The following is an 18694-nucleotide window of genomic DNA, read 5'->3' on the forward strand; positions in this document are numbered from 1 at the left end:
GGGGTGCAGGCATGCACTTGGGGGGGAGGGAAGGGAAAGGGAGGATTCTGGATAATTATCTTTTGTGTAAGAATAATTTGTAGGCTCTGGGGATGGCTCTGTAGAGCAGTTCAGGTTGAGGAAGAATGCCAGCCCAGCTAGCGCGGTCCCGATCATGGGCAAAGCTGGGTGACACCATCAGTGGTGCCCGCCGACGTGCTGCAGGAAAGTGGTAGCGCGGGGTGGGCCGTGAGGATGCGGGTGGGGGTGCCGGGGTGGGAGCCCCTGAGCCCGCGATCCCCGCACGCTCTCCAGGGTCCACTCTGGCTCACTCAGCCACTCGCCAGGACAGCTGCTGGGCTCAAAGAGCTCAGGCCCAGACCTCTGCAAGGGGAGAAGGGGGGGGTGTCAGCAACAAGTGTGGGTGACCTCTGACCTCAGAGATGGAGTATAGTCCTCTGCAAGGACTATTCTATCAGTGCCCAGCAACTTTCTTATGTCTTTTTTTTTTTTTTTTTTGGCGGTGGCGGGGTTTGAACTCTGGGCCTGGGCGCTGTCCCTCAGCTCTTCAGCTCAAGGCGAGCGCTCTACCACTTCAGCCACAGCACCACTTCCGGTTTTCAGGTGGTTTATTGGAGATAAGAGTCCCACAGACTTTCCTGCCCCAGCTGCCGTTGAACCTTGATCCTCAGATCTCAGCCTCCTGAGTAGCTAGGGTTTGTAGGTGTGAGCCACCAGCACCCGGCTCCTTTCTTATTTCTGAACCCATATCCAGGTGTGAGCCATCTAGGCCTAGCTTTGTTTTGCTATAGAGACAGGATGTGGCTAGGTTTGCCTGTACTGTCCTTAATCTCAAAATCCTCCTACCTCTGCCTCCTGAGTGGCTTGGATGGCAGGTGTATGCTCCCGCACATGTCAGTTCTTCCAGATATATTACTAGGTCCTGAGTTTTAGTTACAGTCTGAAGGTGGGTTAGAATGGCCTAGCCTTTTTATTTTTTTGTCAGTCGTGGGGCTTGAACTCTGGGCCTGGTCGCTGTCCCTGAGCGCTGCAGCTCGAGGCTAGTGCTCTACCACTTGAACCACAGCAAGAATGGCCAAGCCTTTGTCCTGTCTTAGGAGTATCAGTTTGAACGCAAGACGCCATTATCTATCACCTAGCAGGATAGGTTAGCATTCTGCTGAATCTTACATCCCAGACGTGGGTTAGTGTGGAGTAAGTCTTGCCATATTCAAAGATAAATTAATATGTTGCAGATAAAACAGAGGAGCCCGGTGCTGGTGGCTCATGCCTGTCATCCTAGCTACTCAGGAGGCTGAGATCTGAGGATCACGGTTCAAAGCCAGCCCGGGCAGGAAAGTCCGTGAGACTGATCTCAAATAAACCACCAGAAAATTGGAAGTGGAGCTGTGGCTCCAAGTGGTAGAGCATAGCTTTGAGCCCTGAAACTCAGGGATAGCACCCTGAGTTCAAGCCCTAGGACTGCTCCCCCTTCAAAAAAAAAAAAAACAAACAGCTGGAGGAAACCCCTCCCCATCCACCTGCCCATGTGGCTTACCTCAGCATCCATCGTCATGTCCTTGATACTGGGCCCGTCCCCGTCCCTCTGCGGGATGGTGGGCAGCTCTACGGAAGCCCCTCGGCCTTCTCCTTCTTCCCAGCCATTGCCCCGGCAGGGCCCGTCGTCCTCGGGGGAGGCCTGGCTCAACCGGATCAGATTGCTGAAGTTGGAGTTGGACTTGGAGCCCATGGGTGGCTTCCGGACCTTATGGCGACCGGTCAGACGGCTGCCATAAAAGGCCAGAATGGGCTCCGGACCTGAGTCAGGGACCCTGCGGCCAGCGGTGGCTGCTTTGAGTGGAGTGAGCATGTCAGAGACCGTGTCAGCCCGGGCCTCGCTCCACAGACCTTGCCCTGCCTCCTGGAGGCTCAGGTCATCCAGCTGATCGATGGCTCTTTGCATGCCCGGTGCCTTCTCATCCCAGAAGAAGGGCCCGGTACCCATGCCCACGGCTTCCTCTTCCTCGGCCAGCCGGTAATAAGGGGCCCCATCTTCAGCGGTGGCCACCATGGCCGGGGGGGCCTTGCCCTCCACCTGCAGGGACAGGCGGCAGCTGCGCAGGGACAGCTGGTAGTAGCGCGTGGTCTCGTGGGCGCTGCGCAGCTGCTGCATGGAAACGAAGGGGTGGCGCAGGGCGGCGCTGGGGCTGATGCGCTCGTGGGATTCCCACGTGAGCATGCGCTTGATGAGCTCCACCATGCTCCTGAGGTCGGCCAGCTCAGCCACCGCTTCGCGGTCCTGAAAGCTCAGCCGGCTGGCCCCGCCGCCGTTCACCGTCTCCATCTGATCTAAAGACTTGAGCATGTACTTGCGACGCTCTAAGGGGCGAACCTGGTGACACAGGGGCGAGGGAAGGGGGGGTGAAGGGAGACACTGCACTGACCAGTGTCCAGTGTCCAGGCCTAGCATGCCAGACTTTCCCTATGGGGGCCCCTTGACATCCAGTTCTGCTTGTGATTAGATCTAGGGCTCTCTTGCTGCTAGGAGGTTCTAACCTGATCACTCATACCCTGTGTTTTGTTTGTTTGTTGTTTGTTTTTGTTTTTTGGTGGGGAGGGGTGCTTTGTGTCAGTCCTAAGGGCTTGAATTCACAACCTGGGCACTCAGCTTTTTCACTCAAGGCTAGCTCTCTATCATTGGAGCCACAGCTCTCCTTCCAGATTTTTGGTGATTCTTTGGAGATAGAGTCTCATGGACTTTGCTGCTTGAGCTGATTTCCAACCACAATCCTCAGATATCAAACTTTTTTTTTTTGTGGGTCATGGGGCCTGAACTCCGCCTGGGCGCTGTCCCTCAGCTCTTCAGCTCAAGGCAAGCGCTCTACCACTTGAGCCACAGTGCCACTTCCGGCTTTTTCTGCTTCTGTGGTGCTGGGGATTCAAACCCAGGGCCTCATGCATGCAAGGCAAGCACTCTACCACTGAGCCACCTTCCCAGCCCAGATCACAGCCTCTTGAGTAGCTACAATTACAAGCATGAGCCACAGGCACCTGACAGGGTTTTTTTTTTTGTTTTTTCTTTTTTTCTTTTTTTGGGTCTGGTTGTGGGGCCTGAACTCTGGGCCTGGGCGCTGTCCCTCAGCTCTTCAGCTCAAGCCTAGCGCTCTACCATTTGAGCCACAGCGCCACTTCCGGCTTTTTTTCTTTCTGCTTATGTGGTGCTGAGAAATTGAACCCAGGGCCTCATGCATGCAAGGCAAGCACTCTACCACTGAGCCACCTTCCCAGCCCCAACCTGGCAGGTCTTGTTTTTTCTTTTTCTTTTTTTTTTTTTGCGGGGAGGGGTGTTTTAAACTCAGGATCCCATGTTTGCTAGGCAGATGTACTAAGATTATACTATCACTTGAGTCATGCTTCCAGCCTCTTTTGCTTTATCTATTATTTTTTTTTTGCCAGTCCTCGGGCTTGAACTCAGGGTCTGGGGGTCCCTGAATCTGTTTGTGTTCAAGGCTAAGACTCTACCACTTGAGCCACAGTACCACTTCTGGCTCGCTCTTTCTTTCTTTACTTACTTATTTATTTATTGTTGGTCGTGGGGCCTGAACTCTGGGCCTGGGCGCTGTCCCTCAGCTCTTCAGCTCAAGGATAGCGCTCTACCACCTGAGCCACAGCACCATTTCTGACTTTTTCTGCTTATGTGGTGCTGAGGAATCAAACCCAGGCCCTCATGCATGCAAGGCAAGCGCTCTACCACTGAGCCACCTTCCCAGCCCACTTCTGGCTTTTCTGAGTGATGCATTGAACATAAGAGTCTCTCTCAGACTTTTCTGCCCTGTCTGGCTTCAAACTGTGATCCTCAGATCTCAGCCTCCTGAATAGTTAGGATTACAGGTGAGCCACCAGCACCCTGCTGCTTTATTTTTAAAGTAGGGTCTCAGTCTTTTCCCTTCTCCCCCCCCCCAGAGCTGCCTTCAGATTCTACAATTCTCCCATCTCTGCCTCTCATGTAGCTGAGATTATAGGCATGAGCCACAGCACCCAGTGAATTTAGACTGTTCTTGGAGCAGTCTACTGGATGACTGTCCCCACACACACACCCATGCCCCTTGCTTGACTCCCTACCTTGGTCTCCGCCAGGTAATCAGCTGACGACTTGAGCTGCCAGGGGTTGGTGGGATCTGGGTGGGGATTGCGCTTGAAGAAATGGTGGACCTTGCGGGCAGCGTGCAGCAGGTGTGGCTTGGGCAGGCCCTGGGTCTCACAGATATAACGCACTTGGTCGTACTCATTGTTGCCCGGGTAGAGGGGCCAGCCTAGATGCAGCTCAGCCATGACGCAGCCCAGTGACCACACGTCCACCTTCTCACAGAAGGGCAGGCCCAGCAGAATCTCGGGGGCCCTGTAGAAGCGAGACTGGATGTAGGGTTCCTTCACGTAGCGCACCTCGCTGAAAATGCTGGCAGAGCCGAAGTCAATCACCTGTGGGAGAGCAGGGTGGGAGAGAGAAGGTCCTCTTGGGTGGGTGCGGTGCTGGGGATAGCCTGCTCTCTCTTCTTAGGGGGTCCTTCTACATCTGTCATTTGCCTCTGGCTGGCTGGCTGCCTGTGACCTTCACTTCTGGTTTTATTTTTATGTTCTAGGACTAAGGCTTGTACTCAGGGCCTGGGTGCTGTCCCTGAGCTTTTTCACTTAAGGCTGGTGCTCTACCACTTGAGCCACCACTTCCAGCTTTTTGGGCGTGGTTCATTGGAGATCAGAATCTTGGGGACTTTTCTTTCTTACCCAGGTTGGCTTCAAAGCTCCCAGGCCTACCCAGAACTCACCATGTTTAGACCCTGTCTCGTTACCTCTGTCCTCTTGCTCATTTCCTGCCTCCCACCACACAGCCATAGACGGCATGTGCACCCCAGCCTGTCCAGGTCCTTCCTCTGTTCAGCGTCCAAGCCAAAGCCCTAACCCTATCACATCTTGATCTGATTCACTTTTTTCATGCTGCAACCCCATAGTCCTCAGTGCTTCTTTATAGATCAATTCAGCAGCATGTGCTCCTACCTCAGGGCCTTTGCACTGGCTCTTATCTGGACAGATGTCCAGTATCTTCTCCAGATGCCTCCATGGCTCCCTTCCCCCTTCATCAGGACATCCTTCAAGTATCACCTACTTGCAGAGGTCTTTCCAATTACATCACCTAAATTGCCAGTCATGGCCATCTGCCACCCCTAACCAAAATTCCACAATCTCCTCTTCTCTCCTCATTCACAAACCACATTTTACCCCTTACCTTGATCACTCAGTCTCCCCAATACAGTGTCAGCCTCATAAGGACAGGACGGGGTCAGAGGTGCTGAATGGAGAATGGTATAGAATAGGGAGTCCTCAAGTCTGGGATGGAGGGGAGCTCAGCAGTAGGGTGGGGAAGCCAGGAGCTGGTGGCTCACCCCTTTCATCCTCACTACTCAGGAAGCTGAGATCTGAGGATCGTGGTTTGAAGCGAGCCCAGGCGGGAAAGTTGGTGACACTCATGTCCACTGAGGCACCAAAAACGTTACAAGTGGAGCTGGAGCTCAAGTGATAGAGCACCAGCCTTGAGTGAAAAAGCTCAGGGACAGCTCCCAGGCCTGAGTTTAAGCCTCAGGATGGCACATGTGCGCACACGCGTGCGCACACACACACACACACACACACACACACACACGTGCCAGAAGTGGTGAAGTGCTAACATACTATCACTCTACTGAAGTAGTAGAAGGCTAACCTTGAGTTTAAAAAAAAAAAAAGCACCAGCACACATAAAAAGAGAGAGAGCTAGGGCTGGGAAGGTGGCTCAGTGGTAGAGCGCTTGCCTTGCATGCCTGAGGCCCTGGGTTCGATTCCTCAGCACCACATAAGCAAAAAGAAAAAAGCCGGAAGTGGCGCTGTGGCTCAAGTGGTAGAGCACTAGCCTTGAGCTGAAGAGCTGAGGGACAGCACCCAGGCCCAGAGTTCAGGCCCCACGACTGGACCCCCCCAAAAAAAAACAAATAAAAGAGGCCAAAGTTGGGTGGGGGGGCATACTTGGGAATAAACAGGTAGGCGATGGAGGCCTAGAACCTAAATAGGGAGGGGCAGTGGGACAAATGGCTCATAGCTCAAGAACAGGTGGACAGGTAGGTACTCCAGGACCTTGGGACCTCATCCTAAGAGACAGTCTAGTGTGAAGAGTGGAGGCTCGAATCTGTGATTGCCAAGAGGGAATGGGTAGGACTTCCTGGGTAGGGCTGAGGTGAACAGAGCCGTGAAACAAGCCTGATGAGGAAAGGATGGGGTGGGGGGCGGGCGCCTAAGGCAGAGGGGTCCACAGCCACGCTCTAATGGGGGACTCACCAGAGTCCTCTGCAAAGGCTTCTGGGAAGCCGGGTGCTGGTGGCTCACACCTGACACCCTAGCTACTCAGGAGGCTGAGATTTAAAGGTCACAGTTCAAAGCCAGGACCAGGTGGAAAAGTTTGTGACACTTTTTTTTTCTTTTTGTCAGTTTTGGGGCTTTCACTTGGGGCCTGGAAGCTAGTGCTCTACCACTTTGAGCCACAGCCCCACTTCCAGTTTCCTGGTGATTCATTGGAGATAAGTATCATGCATGGACTTTCCTGCTGGACTGGCTTTGAACCTTGATCCTCAGATCTCAGCCTTCTGAGTAGCTAGGATGACAGGTGCAAGCCACCAGGGCTGAGCTTCTGTGAGGCTCTTATCCCCAATGAACTACCAGGGAACTGGAAGTAGTGCTGTGGCTCAAAGTGGTAGAGCATTAGCCTTGAGCAAAAGAATTCAGGGACAGCACCCAGGCCCTGAGTTCAAATCCTAGTAACACCCCCCCTCCACACACACACACACACAACCCTCTAAAGAGCTAGGATGGGCCACTTGTCACCAGGGCCTACCCAACACTACTTTGCTGTTTCTCAGACCATGGATGGCCTGTTTCTCCTCCCCAGAAGCTGTGAAACTCCTTTTGGGGGGCTCCTTTCTCTGCACCCACCCACACACCCGGACCTCCACAGAAAACTGCACGCACGGTGACGTGGGGATTATTTTATTCACATGGCGTGGCATGACACAGACGCTCCTGCCAATGAGCAGTGCACAAGTCTTGGAGCCCTGTTGGGGGTCAGCTGGCCACCTGTGGACCTTTTGGGGGGTTAGTGCTAGTATCTCACACACAAAACAGGGGAGGGAGATTGGGAGAGGAAAGGGGAGGGTGGGAAGACAGGAGGGAGGGCTCCATTTACCCAGGGCATCAGACAGCAGCAGCCTGAGTGCCTTCCACCCTGCTGGGGCCTGGAGGCCCATTCTCGGAGAACCCCACGCTGGGCAGCCGGACCCTGAACCCACCCTCTTCCTGGTCCCCACTCCCGCCTCGCGCCTTGGGGCTCAGGGACACCCTAGGGAAACGAAATTTGGGTGACTTTTCCCCAACAGGGGACTTGGAGACGGCCTCGCCCTCCTGTCCCTTGGAGGTCTTAGAAGGGGCCGTTAGACCCACGCGGGGCAGGCGGACCCTAACCCGGCTGCGGTGGCTGGAGGCTCCCTCCCCAGTGTGCTCTTCCTCCTCCTCCTCGGAATTGGGGGACCCTTCTCCGGGTGCCCACTCACTCTGGCCAAAGCCTACTCGGGGTAGCCTGAGCTTGGGGCTCTTGGCTTTCTCTCCCTCCTCCCCAGCTTCCTTGGCCCGCGCAAGGCCAAACCGCGGCAGCCGCATCTTAAGCTTATGTCCCACATCCCCTCCACCTTCGGCCACCTGGTACTCGGCGTGGCTGCCCACGGCCGGTGGGGAGAGCTCTACCTCAGGCAGTGAGAGGTGGAAGGTCCGCTCTGCCCCTGGGGGCTGTTCCTCGCCACCCTCTCCCCTGGCATCTGCCTCCAGGGTGGACAACTTCAGCCGCATCCCACCTTCACCTGTGGCTCCCTGGCCTGCCTGGGCCTCGTGGCCCCGCCCTACATCCAGCTCAACCTGGGGCACGCTCACTGTGGGCATCTTAAAGACCCCCTCGCCCACTAAGAGCTCACCCCCTGCCACCTGGCTTCCAGGCTTAGCCTGCTGCCCCGGGCTCCCCATCTCCCCAAAGCTGGCTAGCTCCACCTGGGGCACAGAGATGGTCAGTGGGGGCATCCTGAGGACCCCATCATGGCCCTCAGTGTGGGCCTTCTTGGCTGCGGACACCTGCTGTGCCGCACTCCCAGCCACGGCCCCCTGGGCCCCACCTTCCTCCTGGGGCACCATTGTCACCAACTCTACATCGGGGATCTTAAGTGCTCCAACTGTGGAATCTGGCTTGTCCCCTGGGCTGACCCGTCCACTCTGGACTTCTGCTTCTTTCCCTCGGGCCAGCCCGAAAGATGGCATCTTGAACTTGGGCATCTTTACTTTCCCATCCCGACCCCAGCCCTTGCCTTCTAACTCAACCACCCCTGCCGCTACTTCTCCCGCCTCAGTGTCCCGGCTTTTGACTCCAAACTTGGGCAGTGCAAATCGAGGCCCCTTGAGCTTGACATCGGCCCCTGTGGCCTCCACCTTGGCTGAGGGCAGATGGGCATCGAGGCTGAGCTGTGGGATGGACAGATCGAGCGCGGGCAGCAGGCCTGCCTCCCCGGCCCCTTTGGCTTCAGCTTCAGTCCCCACTCGAGCTTTGGGGAGTGAAATGGCAAACTTGGACACTTTCAGCTTGGCTCGTGCAGCCCCCTCAGCCTCTGCCTTGGCCGCCTTTGATCCTGAGAGTCCAAACTTAGGCAGGGAGAACTTGGAGGAGGAGGGCTTGGCCTTTATCTCCATCATCTCCAGTTGCTCTTCTGCAACTTCCAGAGTGGGGAGCTGTGGAGTCACGATCTCAACAGATGGCACCCGGAAGCCCATTTCGCCAACACCTGCTGCCACTCCAGGACCCTCTGGCCGGTCCATCTTAGCTGCTTCAACTGCTTGGCTCTGTGTCTCCAGGCCAAGGGCCCCTGGCAGATCCAGCTCTACGGAAGGCAGAGTGAGGGAGGGGACGCCCCCTCTAGCCTCAGCTCCCACTTCCGGCTGCAAACAGGGAAGGGTGACCAGCTTCCCCGAGTCTTCAGGACCCACCTTGCCTTGTGCCGGAGACCCCACCCTGCCTAACTTGGGCATGGTCATCTTTGGCATCCTGAAGCCAAATTCCATCTTCTCCGCCTGCTCGGCTGCAGCAGCTTGGAGCTGCACATCTGGCACCTTGAGCTGCACATCTGGCACCTTGCACACCTTCAACTCCGGGGCCTGAGGGAGGCACACCTCTGGGACGCTCGGCACTTGCAGTTCTGGAAGTTGCATCTCTGACACTTTGGGGAGCTGTACTTCTGGGAGGTGCAGGTCAGGTACGGGGATCTCGGGCATTTTGGGCAGCTTCACCTCGGGCACTTTGGGGAGCTGCACCTCCGGAAGGTGCAGGTCGGGGACGGCCATCTCAGGGACTTTGGGCAGTTTGATCTCGGGGAGCTTCACCTCGGGGAGTTTCATGGATGGGATTTTCATCTCGGGCACTTTGGGGAGCTGTACCTCCGGAAGGTGCAGGTCGGGCACAGCCATTTCGGGGACTTTGGGCAGCTTCATCTCAGGAAGCTTTAGCTCGGACACTTTGGGGAGCTGGACTTCTGGAAGTCGGACATCGGGCACAGCCATCTCAGACACCTTGGGCAGCTTCATCTCTGGTACTTTGGGGAGCTGGACTTCTGGGAGTCGCAGGTCAGGCACCGCCATGTCGGGCACTTTGGGCAGCTTCATCTCTGGCACTTTGGGGAGCTGGACTTCCGGGAGTTGTAGATCAGGCACCGCCATGTCGGGCACCTTGGGCAGCTTCATCTCAGAAAGTTTCATCTCTGGGAGCTGCACATCTGGGAGTCGAACCTCTGGCATGGCTATCTCTGGCACCTTTGGGAGTTTCACCTCAGGGACTCGTATGTCTGGAAGGGTTGGCTCTGGTACTTTGGGGAGCTTGACCTCAGGGACCTTAGGCAGCTTCACTTCTGGCCCTTTGGGTGCCTTGACCTCAGGCCCTGCCACTCCAATGCCAAACGAGGGCATCTTGAGGGTGGGCAGCTTTAGCTTGCTCTCTGTAACAGCCTCGGGGGCAGAGGGCCGGGGCTCCAGGAGAGAAAGCCCAAAGGTGGGCATTCGAAGTCTGGGACCCTTCACTTTGGTCTCAGGGCTGCCCTTGACTGCCTTGGTCTCAGGGGCTTCCTTCCCTCGAACCCCAAAGCGGGGGAAACTGAGGCGGGGCATCTTCAGAGCCACATCAGGCACTTCTGCCCGGGGCTCCACCTCTGAGCCTGGCAAGGCCAGATCCACCCCCACCGAAGGCGCTTCTACATCCAGGGTGGGGACTGTCAGCGTCACGGCCCCTTCCCGGGTCTCCAGGCAGGGAAGGGTGGGCAGAGCGGGGAGCGAGGGCAAGGTGGCCAGCTCCACTTGGGGGACCTGGATCCCTACAGTTGGGGCCTCCACAGCAGGTGCAGCTGGGGCTCCTAGCCCAAGGGTTGGCAGGAGGGCAAAACCACTGCTTGCCTCCGCAGAGGGGGCCCCCTTAAGGGCTGAGACCTGAGGGACATCCACTTCAGCCCCTGGCAGCCTAGGCCCAACCAGCTCTACCTGAGGGGCTGTGAACCTCGCTCCTGTGGCTACCTCAGCGGCCTCCACTTTGGCCTTCCTGGGGGGAGGAGCAGCAGCAGCCATCCGGGCTGCCTGGGCCTCTCCAGCCACTTCTCGAACCCGCAGCCGAGGCAGTTGGAGGCGCCGGCGGGCAGGGGCAGCTGAGACAGGACCCTTGGAGATCTCAGCTTTGAGGCCCCGGCGCAGACGGGAGAACTTGGGGAGGGAAAACTCGACGTCAACGGGGGCCAGGTCTGCAGGGGCCCCCAGAGCCCCAGGCACCACCAACATCTTCTTCTTCTTCACAGGGGACAGACTCTGGATATTCTGGGGAGAGAGGAGAGAGGCGGGAGGCGGTGGGACAGTGGGAGGCTGGGAGCGGACAGAAAGAGCCCGAACTGTCACTGAGTGCACCAGACTGGGGATATGTTGGGGGTAGTCTCTTGTCTCCAAAACACTGTCCCCCACTTCCTGCCTGCCATTTCTCCCCAGGAAGGCACAGGCTGCCTTTAGAATCTCACAGGGAACCTACAGGAGCATGGAAACTGGGACCCAAGGCTTCTAAGGCCCTTCTCCAGGCATTTCCCCAACACCATTATTGCAGAGATAGGGAAACTGAGGCTCAGGGAAGGACAGACACTTGTCCAGCGATAACTGAGCATCACTCATGCATGGAACTCAGCCTTCTTGCTTTCCAGTACCCCTAGGGAGCTTGAATCTGATCCTAAGGATGATTCTCTAAGATGGGATGGGGGGTCGGGGCATGGTCTGGGATAGGTGGGACCCCTCCCAGGGGAGGAGTTTTTGGGAGCAGAGAGCAAAGGACAGAGGATGGATTAGCGTTGGATTAGTGATGAGACAGAGGGGGCAAGGCTGGCCCACGATGGCTGGGAAGGGGGCTCACGGCGCACAGACCGGATCGCTGGGGCAGGCCGGGGCCTGCGCTGGGGCCGGGGCCGGGCTAAGCACGCGTACCAGCTTGGCCACCTTGGCCCGCGGGCCCTTGATCTCGTAGCCAGCCACGGTCCCGGGCCGCAGCGCTAGGTCCCCGGTGGGCACGGTGCGCTTCAGGCAGAAGGAGACCTTGTAAGGCTCGGCACATTGAAGCAAGCGTAGCGCATCCTCGTACTTGAAGTTCTCGAAGAACACGCGGGCGCTCAGCAGCTGGTCCCCTGTAAGGGGGGGGAGGGGGGAGGAGGAGGACGGAGGCGTGGTCTCATCTGGTCCCGCCCATCTGCCCCGCCCATCCAATTGAAGTCTAAGGTCCTGTCCTTTGGTCCCACCCACCCGGTGCAGCGAGGTCCCGAGGAGCTCCGCCCCATTGGTTTGGCCCCGCCCCCGATCCCAAACAAATCAGTGCTACCTAGGGTCGTCTCCTCCAGCCTTACAATTTCACACACTGTTCTTTATTGAGAAAATCGAATCCGATGGTGACTTCTCTACATTCCCATGCCTTTTCTTTCATTTTTGTGCCAGTCCTGGAACTTGAACTCAGGGCCTGGGTGCTGTCCCTGAGTTTTTGTGTTCTAGGTTAATACGACCATTTCAGCCACAACTCCATTTCTGGCTCTTTGGTTGTTCTTTGGAGATAGTCTCACAGCTTTTCCTGCCGGGCTGGCTTTGAACTGCCATCCTCAGATCTCTGTCTCAGCCTTCTGAGTAGCTAGGATTATAGCCTCTGGTCCCCAACAGACCTGTCTTTCCCCCCCACCCCCCTATCCCCACCCCCACGCACACACACCCAGTCATGAGGCTTGAACTAATGCCCTGGACACGGCCCCTTGAGCTCTTTTACTCAAGGCTAGCACTCTACCACTTTGAGCCACAGTGCCACTTCTGGTTTTTGAGTGATTAATTGGAAACAAGAGTCACACCAAGACTTTTCTGTCCTGGCTGGCTTCCAACTGTGATCCTCAGATCTCAGCCTCCTGAGTAGCTAGGATTACAGCCACCCACCAGTGCCTGGCTCTCTATTAATTATTGTTGTTGTTTTAGTATTATTATAATGATGATGTGCAAAGGGGTTCCATAAATCAGGTAATGAGTAAATTTCTTTTTGGACAATGTCACCTCTTCCCTCGCTCTCTCCCAGACTTATCTTCTTTAGTGGTGATTTTCTCCTGTTCCTAGGGATGAAATGACTAGCTCACACCAATCCTCCATTGCCTGCCCAGGGACAGTTTTTCCTCTCCTCTCCCCACCTCTTCTACAGAATCCCCATCAGCTTGCAAACATGCTACTATTTCTAGTCTTTTCCCAAGCAAGCCCCAGCCGCAGGGTACCCCATTTGCAGAACTGGTAACTCCATTCTCCCTGGATCTGTGACTCCTCTCTCTTCATCATACCCCATAGCTACTCCCAAATATCTAGGCTCCAGCTTGAAAATGGATCCAGAATTCAAATCCTTCTTTTCCATCTCCAACACCATTTAACACTAAGCAACCTGTCTCTGCTCCCAACACTGCCCCTACAGTTAGTGTACTGTTGATGCCCCAGTTCACCAAGATCAACCTCCTCCTCCCCCTTCACTCACAGACTCCAGGAATAAAAGGCCTCCAATCTTAGGCTGAGAATGTGTTTTAGTGGTAGAGTGCTTGCCTAGCATACATGAAGCCCTAAGGTTCGATTCCTCAGTACCACAGAAACAGAAAAAAAACGGAAGTGGTGCTGTGGCTCAAGTGCGAGAGTGTTAGCCTTGAGTAAAAGGAGCTCAAGGACAGTGCCCAGGCCCTGAGTTCAAGCCAAGGACTGGCAAAATAAATAAATATTTAGTCTTTTTTTTGGGGGGTAGGGAGGTGAGGGACTTGAACTCAGGGCCTGGATACTGTCCCTTAGCTTTTTCTGCTCAAGGATGATCAAGCTTAGAGCCTCGAATATGCTAAGCAAGCAGCTCTACCGCTGAGGTATATTCCTCGGGAGCTTGTTCCCTATCTCCTTCAGCCTTCCATGTTTCTCATCTACCTGATGTAAAAATGCAGCTTTGCTCCAGGCACAACCACACATCTAATTTACTATTTATTTTCTTTAAATATGTCTGTGCCCACTAGGAAGCACTTAAGTAATGTCTCAGAAGGAAAGCATGCACTTAATAATTGTTGCATGAATAAGTTGCATCTCCACGCCCTTCCCAAGTTAACTCCACCCTTTTTCTCTGGCCCTAACAGCACAACTATTAACTAGCACTTACAAAGTGCTTACTATTTGCCACTTAACCTTGTGCAAGGTGTTTTGTTTTGTTTTAAATACTGACTCATTTGTTCTACATAATAACCCCATGAGATCAGTACGGCTTGTTCCTATCTTGTTGTTTTGTTTCTGTGTCCGTGCTGGGGCTTGAACTCAGAACCTGGACACTGTCCCTAGCTTTTTAACTCAAGGTTGGTGCTATATCACGTGGACCACAGCTTCACTTCTCGCTGCTTTTAAGTAGTTAACTGGAGATAAGGGTCACAGATTTTCCTGCCTAGGCTGGTTTTGAACCATGATCCTCAGATCTCATCTTCTTGAGGTAGCTAGATTTCAGACATGAGCCACTGGTGCCCGGTTGATTGTTCCTATTTTAAAGATGAGAAAACTAAGGCGCAAAAAGAGCATGCACTAGTTAACCAAGGTTTGTGTGTATGTGTGGTTTCTTTTTCTTTTTCTTTTTTTTTTTTTTTGCTGGTCATGGAGCTTGAACTCTGGGCCTGGGCACTGTCCTGAGCTCTTCAGCTCAAGGCTAGCACTCTACCACTTGAGCCATAGCACCCACTTCCAGTTTTTTCTGTGTATGTGGTGCTGAGGAATCGAACCCAGGGCCTCATGCATGCAAGGCAAGCACTCTACCCCTGAGCCACGTTCCCAGCCCCGCAAGGTTTGTGTTTTTATGGGTCGTGGGGCTTGAACTCATGAATTGGGCCTAGTCCCTGAACTCTTTTTTTACTTTCTACCGTTTTGAGCCCCAGATCCACTTCTGATCTTTGAGTGATTGATTGGAGATAAGAGTCTCACGGGCACTTTCGGTATTGACTGGCTTCAAATTGTGATCCTCAAATCTTAGCCTCCTGAGTAGCTAACAGCACCTGGTTTAACCAAGGATTTTCAATCCCAAAACAATAACGAGAGCCCTCAGAGCATGCTCAGAACCATCAGCAGCAGCCACACGCAAAGCACCGCCCCAGGCTCTTAATCCTGCCTCCTACACGCAGGCCACGCCCACAACATCCCTGTCAGTTCTCGCCGGGCCTCCACCCACGCGGAGAGGCCACGCCCAGTTCGTGACCACGCCCACCTTCTTGCAAGCTTAGAGACCGGGCGGCGGGTGAGTCCTCGCGCAGCTCTCTGATGAAGATCCCTTCTTTGCCGCCGCCCGCGACATTGATGCCGCTGACGCCGGTCTGCGCCTCGGTCTCCACGATGATCTCCACCAACTCCGCACGCCTCAGCTCCTGCGGAAGGCAGCAAGGGGTCTCCATGGGGAGCCTGGGCTAAACCTCGCCCAGAAGTTGCCATCGCGCTTAAAAGCGGCTCGTAGAGGGAGCTCGGGGTACGTCTTCCCTTCACGCACGTGAGCGCCGGAGGTTCACCCTCTAGGATCCGTCTTACGGTTTAACAGCCCGTCCCACGTGCGCTGGAAGCTCTGGGGGCGGGGCCATAACTGGGGAGGGACCAATAGGAGCCGGGCCAGCTGGAGAGGGCGGGGACTGTACATGGGGGCGGGGCTTCTCTTCGAGGGCGGGGCCATGTCTAGGGCGGGCCCAATCGGGGAGGGCGGGACTAAGCGCCCAGGCTCCAGAGGCCCAATAAGATTCCCCAAGGTTCTCTCAGAGAAAAGAGAGAGGTGTGGCTGGAGTTTACGCTGGGTTTGAGGCAGGGAAAGAATCTAATGCTAAGGGTAGATTTGCGCTGTGGGGCTTTTGTGTGTGTGAATGCCCGTTTTAGGGCTTGAACTTAGCCTCTGGCGCTCTTACTTGGTTTTGTCTGATTAAGGCTGGTGCTCTACCAATGAGCTACAGCTCTACTTCTGACTAGTTGCTTAACTGATAATAAGAGTCTCCCAGGCTTTTCTGCCTGGGCAGGCCTTGAACCGTGATCCTCAGATCCCAGTCTCCTAAAGTAGCCAGGAATACAGGTATGAGCAGTAGTCTCACCCTCAATGGGATTAAGGATGGGACTCTTAGGACAGGGCTGGGCTCTTAAACCATGCAGGATGGAGGAGTGGGGGCCTTGCCCCCGCTGTGGGCTCACACATGATGTGACACTGAGCTCTATTGTGGACTGTATAACCCCGTGTTCTTGCATAACGCCCACAGGAGAGGGAATCCAGTGAAGGGGGGAGGGGCACGGTGTGGGTAATGAATGGTGGCATTCTTGATATTTACTGTAAATGGTGCAGGCTCACTCTGACTTTGGAGTGCACAAAATGGGGTGCACCTAGAAGCCTCCCCAAAGAGGAAGTGAGACACCTGAGTTCTGCCTAGGAATCCAATCCCTTGCTGTCTCTGGCCCATCTCTCTGCTGTAAAAGGTAGCATCGGGAAAGGTGCAGGAATGTCTGGTTGTGAACTGTGACCTCAAGAAGCAGAGAGCAGGGCAGGGCTTTGAGACCAGACAGGACTGGAGAGGAACAGAGCAGGGCTGGGCCAGACTCTCATGCTAGGGTCTCTAAGAGAATAGGGTCTAATAAGGCCATCTCCACTTCCTTTTTGGCTTCAAAGGCCCCGGGCTAAGCATTTTACCTAAGATCTCATTTCATCCTCTCTACAAAGTTGGGCAATCACACCTGAGGAACACTTAAGTCTCAGAGATGTGAAGTAACTTGCCTAATACCACTCAGCAAATTAAAGAGCCAGGCCTTGTCCGTTCATCTCTGAACCCAGAAACCATAGGTCATCCTATAGACATTAGTGACCCCCTTGTTAGCACCCCATCGTTAGTGAAGAGCCTGTAAAAGTAGACCTACTCCGTGTGGCACATAGTAGGACAAATGAAAATGTTGTATCTTCATCACAGCCACAGTCACCACTATTTGAGGATGCTGTAGCACCAGACTGTGCAAATGGCCAGAGATGCCTCATTTTATCAATGGGGAAACTGAGATTTTAAGAGGTGATGTCAGGGCCAGGCACCGGTGGCTCACGCCTGTAGTCCTAGCTACTCAGGGGACTGAGATCTGAGGATTGCGGTTCAAAGCCAGCCCAGGCAGGAAAATCTGTGAGACTCTTATCTCCAATAAAACACTCGAAAACTGGAAGTGGTGCTGTGGCTCAAGCAGTAGCGCACTTGCCTTGAGCTGAAGAGCTGAGGGACAGCGCCCAAGCCCAGAGTTCAAGCCCCACGACCGACCAAAAAAAAAAAACAAAGAGGTGATATCACCCAAAGTAGGTACTGCTCGTTCATTCTTGTTCTGAGGAAGGATTTCTACCTGTTTTGTTTTGTTTTCCTGTCTCCTCTTTTTTTCCCTGCATACTTGCTCGGTACTAGGAATTAAACCCACAGCCTCAGGAATGTTCACTCCTCTTGCTTTAATTTTGTCCCCGTGTGGACAGGGTCTGTATAGCTTTGCTGGAGCTGCCTTAAACTTGCAATCGTCCTCTTTCTACCTCCTGAGTAGGTGAGGTAGCAGGCATGGCTCATGCTGGTACTGAGGCTTGAACTCAGGGCCTTGAGCTCTCACTTGGGTTTTTCTGCTCAAGCCTGGCACCCTACCACTTGAGCCACAGCTTCACTTCTGGCTTTTTGCTGGTTCGCTGGAGACAAGAGCCTCACAGACTTTTCTGCCCTGGCTGGCTTAAAACCTCAATCCCCAGATCTCAGCCTCCTGAGTAGCTAGGATTACAGACGTGAGCCACCAGTGCCTGGTTTTACTGAGTTTCTGTAGCTCATTATTAATTTAAGTCCTCAATGATCCAATGAGTTAGCTGTTGTGTGTTGAAGTCTGGATCAGGCACTGAACTAAGCATTTTATATATGCTATTTTTTTTTTTGGCTCTCACAGTTAAATCTCTTGCCATATTGCAGATGGAGAGACTGAGGCACAAAGAAACATGGAAGTGTCTTGTGGCTGCCCTGTTCTGTGCCCCTTGAAAGGCCAGTGGCCACTCACCTCTGCACTCCGGCTCCTGACCTCCATGGCGCTGCTGGAAGTCTCCCCAGCCCCAAGCTCTTGCTTCCTCTCCTCCTTCTGCTGCAGGACCAACTTCAGTTCTGCATGGAGCAGCTGCCGCTGAGCCTGCCAGGGCACGTATAGAGGTTCAAGACCAGGAAGGAATGAAGGTGGGTGTTAGGTTTACTAGGGAGGTCTGGGCAGGTGTCAGAAGGGCATGGCCGAGTGCGGTAGGGCACTTCTCTAATCCCAGCTAGTTGGGAGGTGGAGGTGGAGAATCTTTTTCTGTTGTTGTTGTTGTTTTTTGGTGGTTGTGGGACTTGAATTCTGGGCCTGAGCGCTGTCCCCGAACTCTTTTGCTCAAGGCTAGTGCTCTACCAATTTGAGCCACACAGCACCGCTTCTGGTTTTCTGGAGGTTAATTGGAGATAAGAGTCTCACAGACTTTCCTGCCCGGGCTGGCTTTGAACCGAGATCCTCAGATCTCAGCCTCCTGAGTAGCTAGGATTACAGGCGTGAGCCACCAGCACCTAGCAGTAGGAGAATCTTGATCCCAGTCCAGCCCAGGCAAAAGCTTGAGATCCTATATGGAAAAAAAAACAAAAAAAACAACCCAGGGCTGGGAAGGTGGCTTAGTGGTAGAGTGCTTGCCTTGCATGCATGAGACCCTGGGTTTGATTCCTCAACACCACATAAGCAGAAAAAGCCAGAAATGGCGCTGTGGCTCAAGTAGTAGGGTGGCTAGCCTTGAGCTGAAGAGCTGAGGGACAGTGCCCAAGCCCAGAGTTCAGGCCCTATGAAACCAAAAAGAGAAAAAAAACAAACACCAAAAAAAACCAACCCAGCTGGGGGCGTGGCTCAAGCAGTAGAACACATGCCTAATTCCTGGAGGCCTTGAATTCAAATCCTCATTACCACCAAAAATTTGGAGGGGGAAAAAAAGAGGGTGGGAAGAGCCCCACCCGTGGTGTCCCCTCACCGCCGCCTGGGTACAGGT

General features: G+C 54.4%; 2 protein-coding genes across 2 annotated transcripts; both read right to left on the reverse strand.

The window, feature by feature from the left end:
- Positions 1 to 177: 177 nt before the first annotated feature.
- Hipk4 (homeodomain interacting protein kinase 4) lies at positions 178 to 4878 on the reverse strand. The gene is made up of 4 exons (XM_013032619.1): positions 4792 to 4878; positions 4102 to 4458; positions 1538 to 2371; positions 178 to 363 (listed from the first exon to the last, which is right to left on the reverse strand). Exons 1-4 carry the CDS (start codon positions 4876 to 4878, stop codon positions 178 to 180), a joined length of 1464 nt encoding a protein of 487 aa, XP_012888073.1.
- Positions 4879 to 7065: 2187 nt separating this feature from the next.
- On the reverse strand, positions 7066 to 17727 carry Prx (periaxin). The gene is made up of 4 exons (XM_013032646.1): positions 17698 to 17727; positions 14885 to 15041; positions 11590 to 11786; positions 7066 to 10941 (listed from the first exon to the last, which is right to left on the reverse strand). Exons 1-4 carry the CDS (start codon positions 17722 to 17724, stop codon positions 7252 to 7254), a joined length of 4071 nt encoding a protein of 1356 aa, XP_012888100.1. The 5' UTR covers positions 17725 to 17727; the 3' UTR covers positions 7066 to 7251.
- Positions 17728 to 18694: the final 967 nt, after the last annotated feature.

Source organism: Dipodomys ordii, unplaced genomic scaffold (genome assembly GCF_000151885.1).
Source record: "Dipodomys ordii isolate 6190 unplaced genomic scaffold, Dord_2.0 Scaffold156, whole genome shotgun sequence".
NCBI lineage: Eukaryota > Metazoa > Chordata > Mammalia > Rodentia > Heteromyidae > Dipodomys > Dipodomys ordii.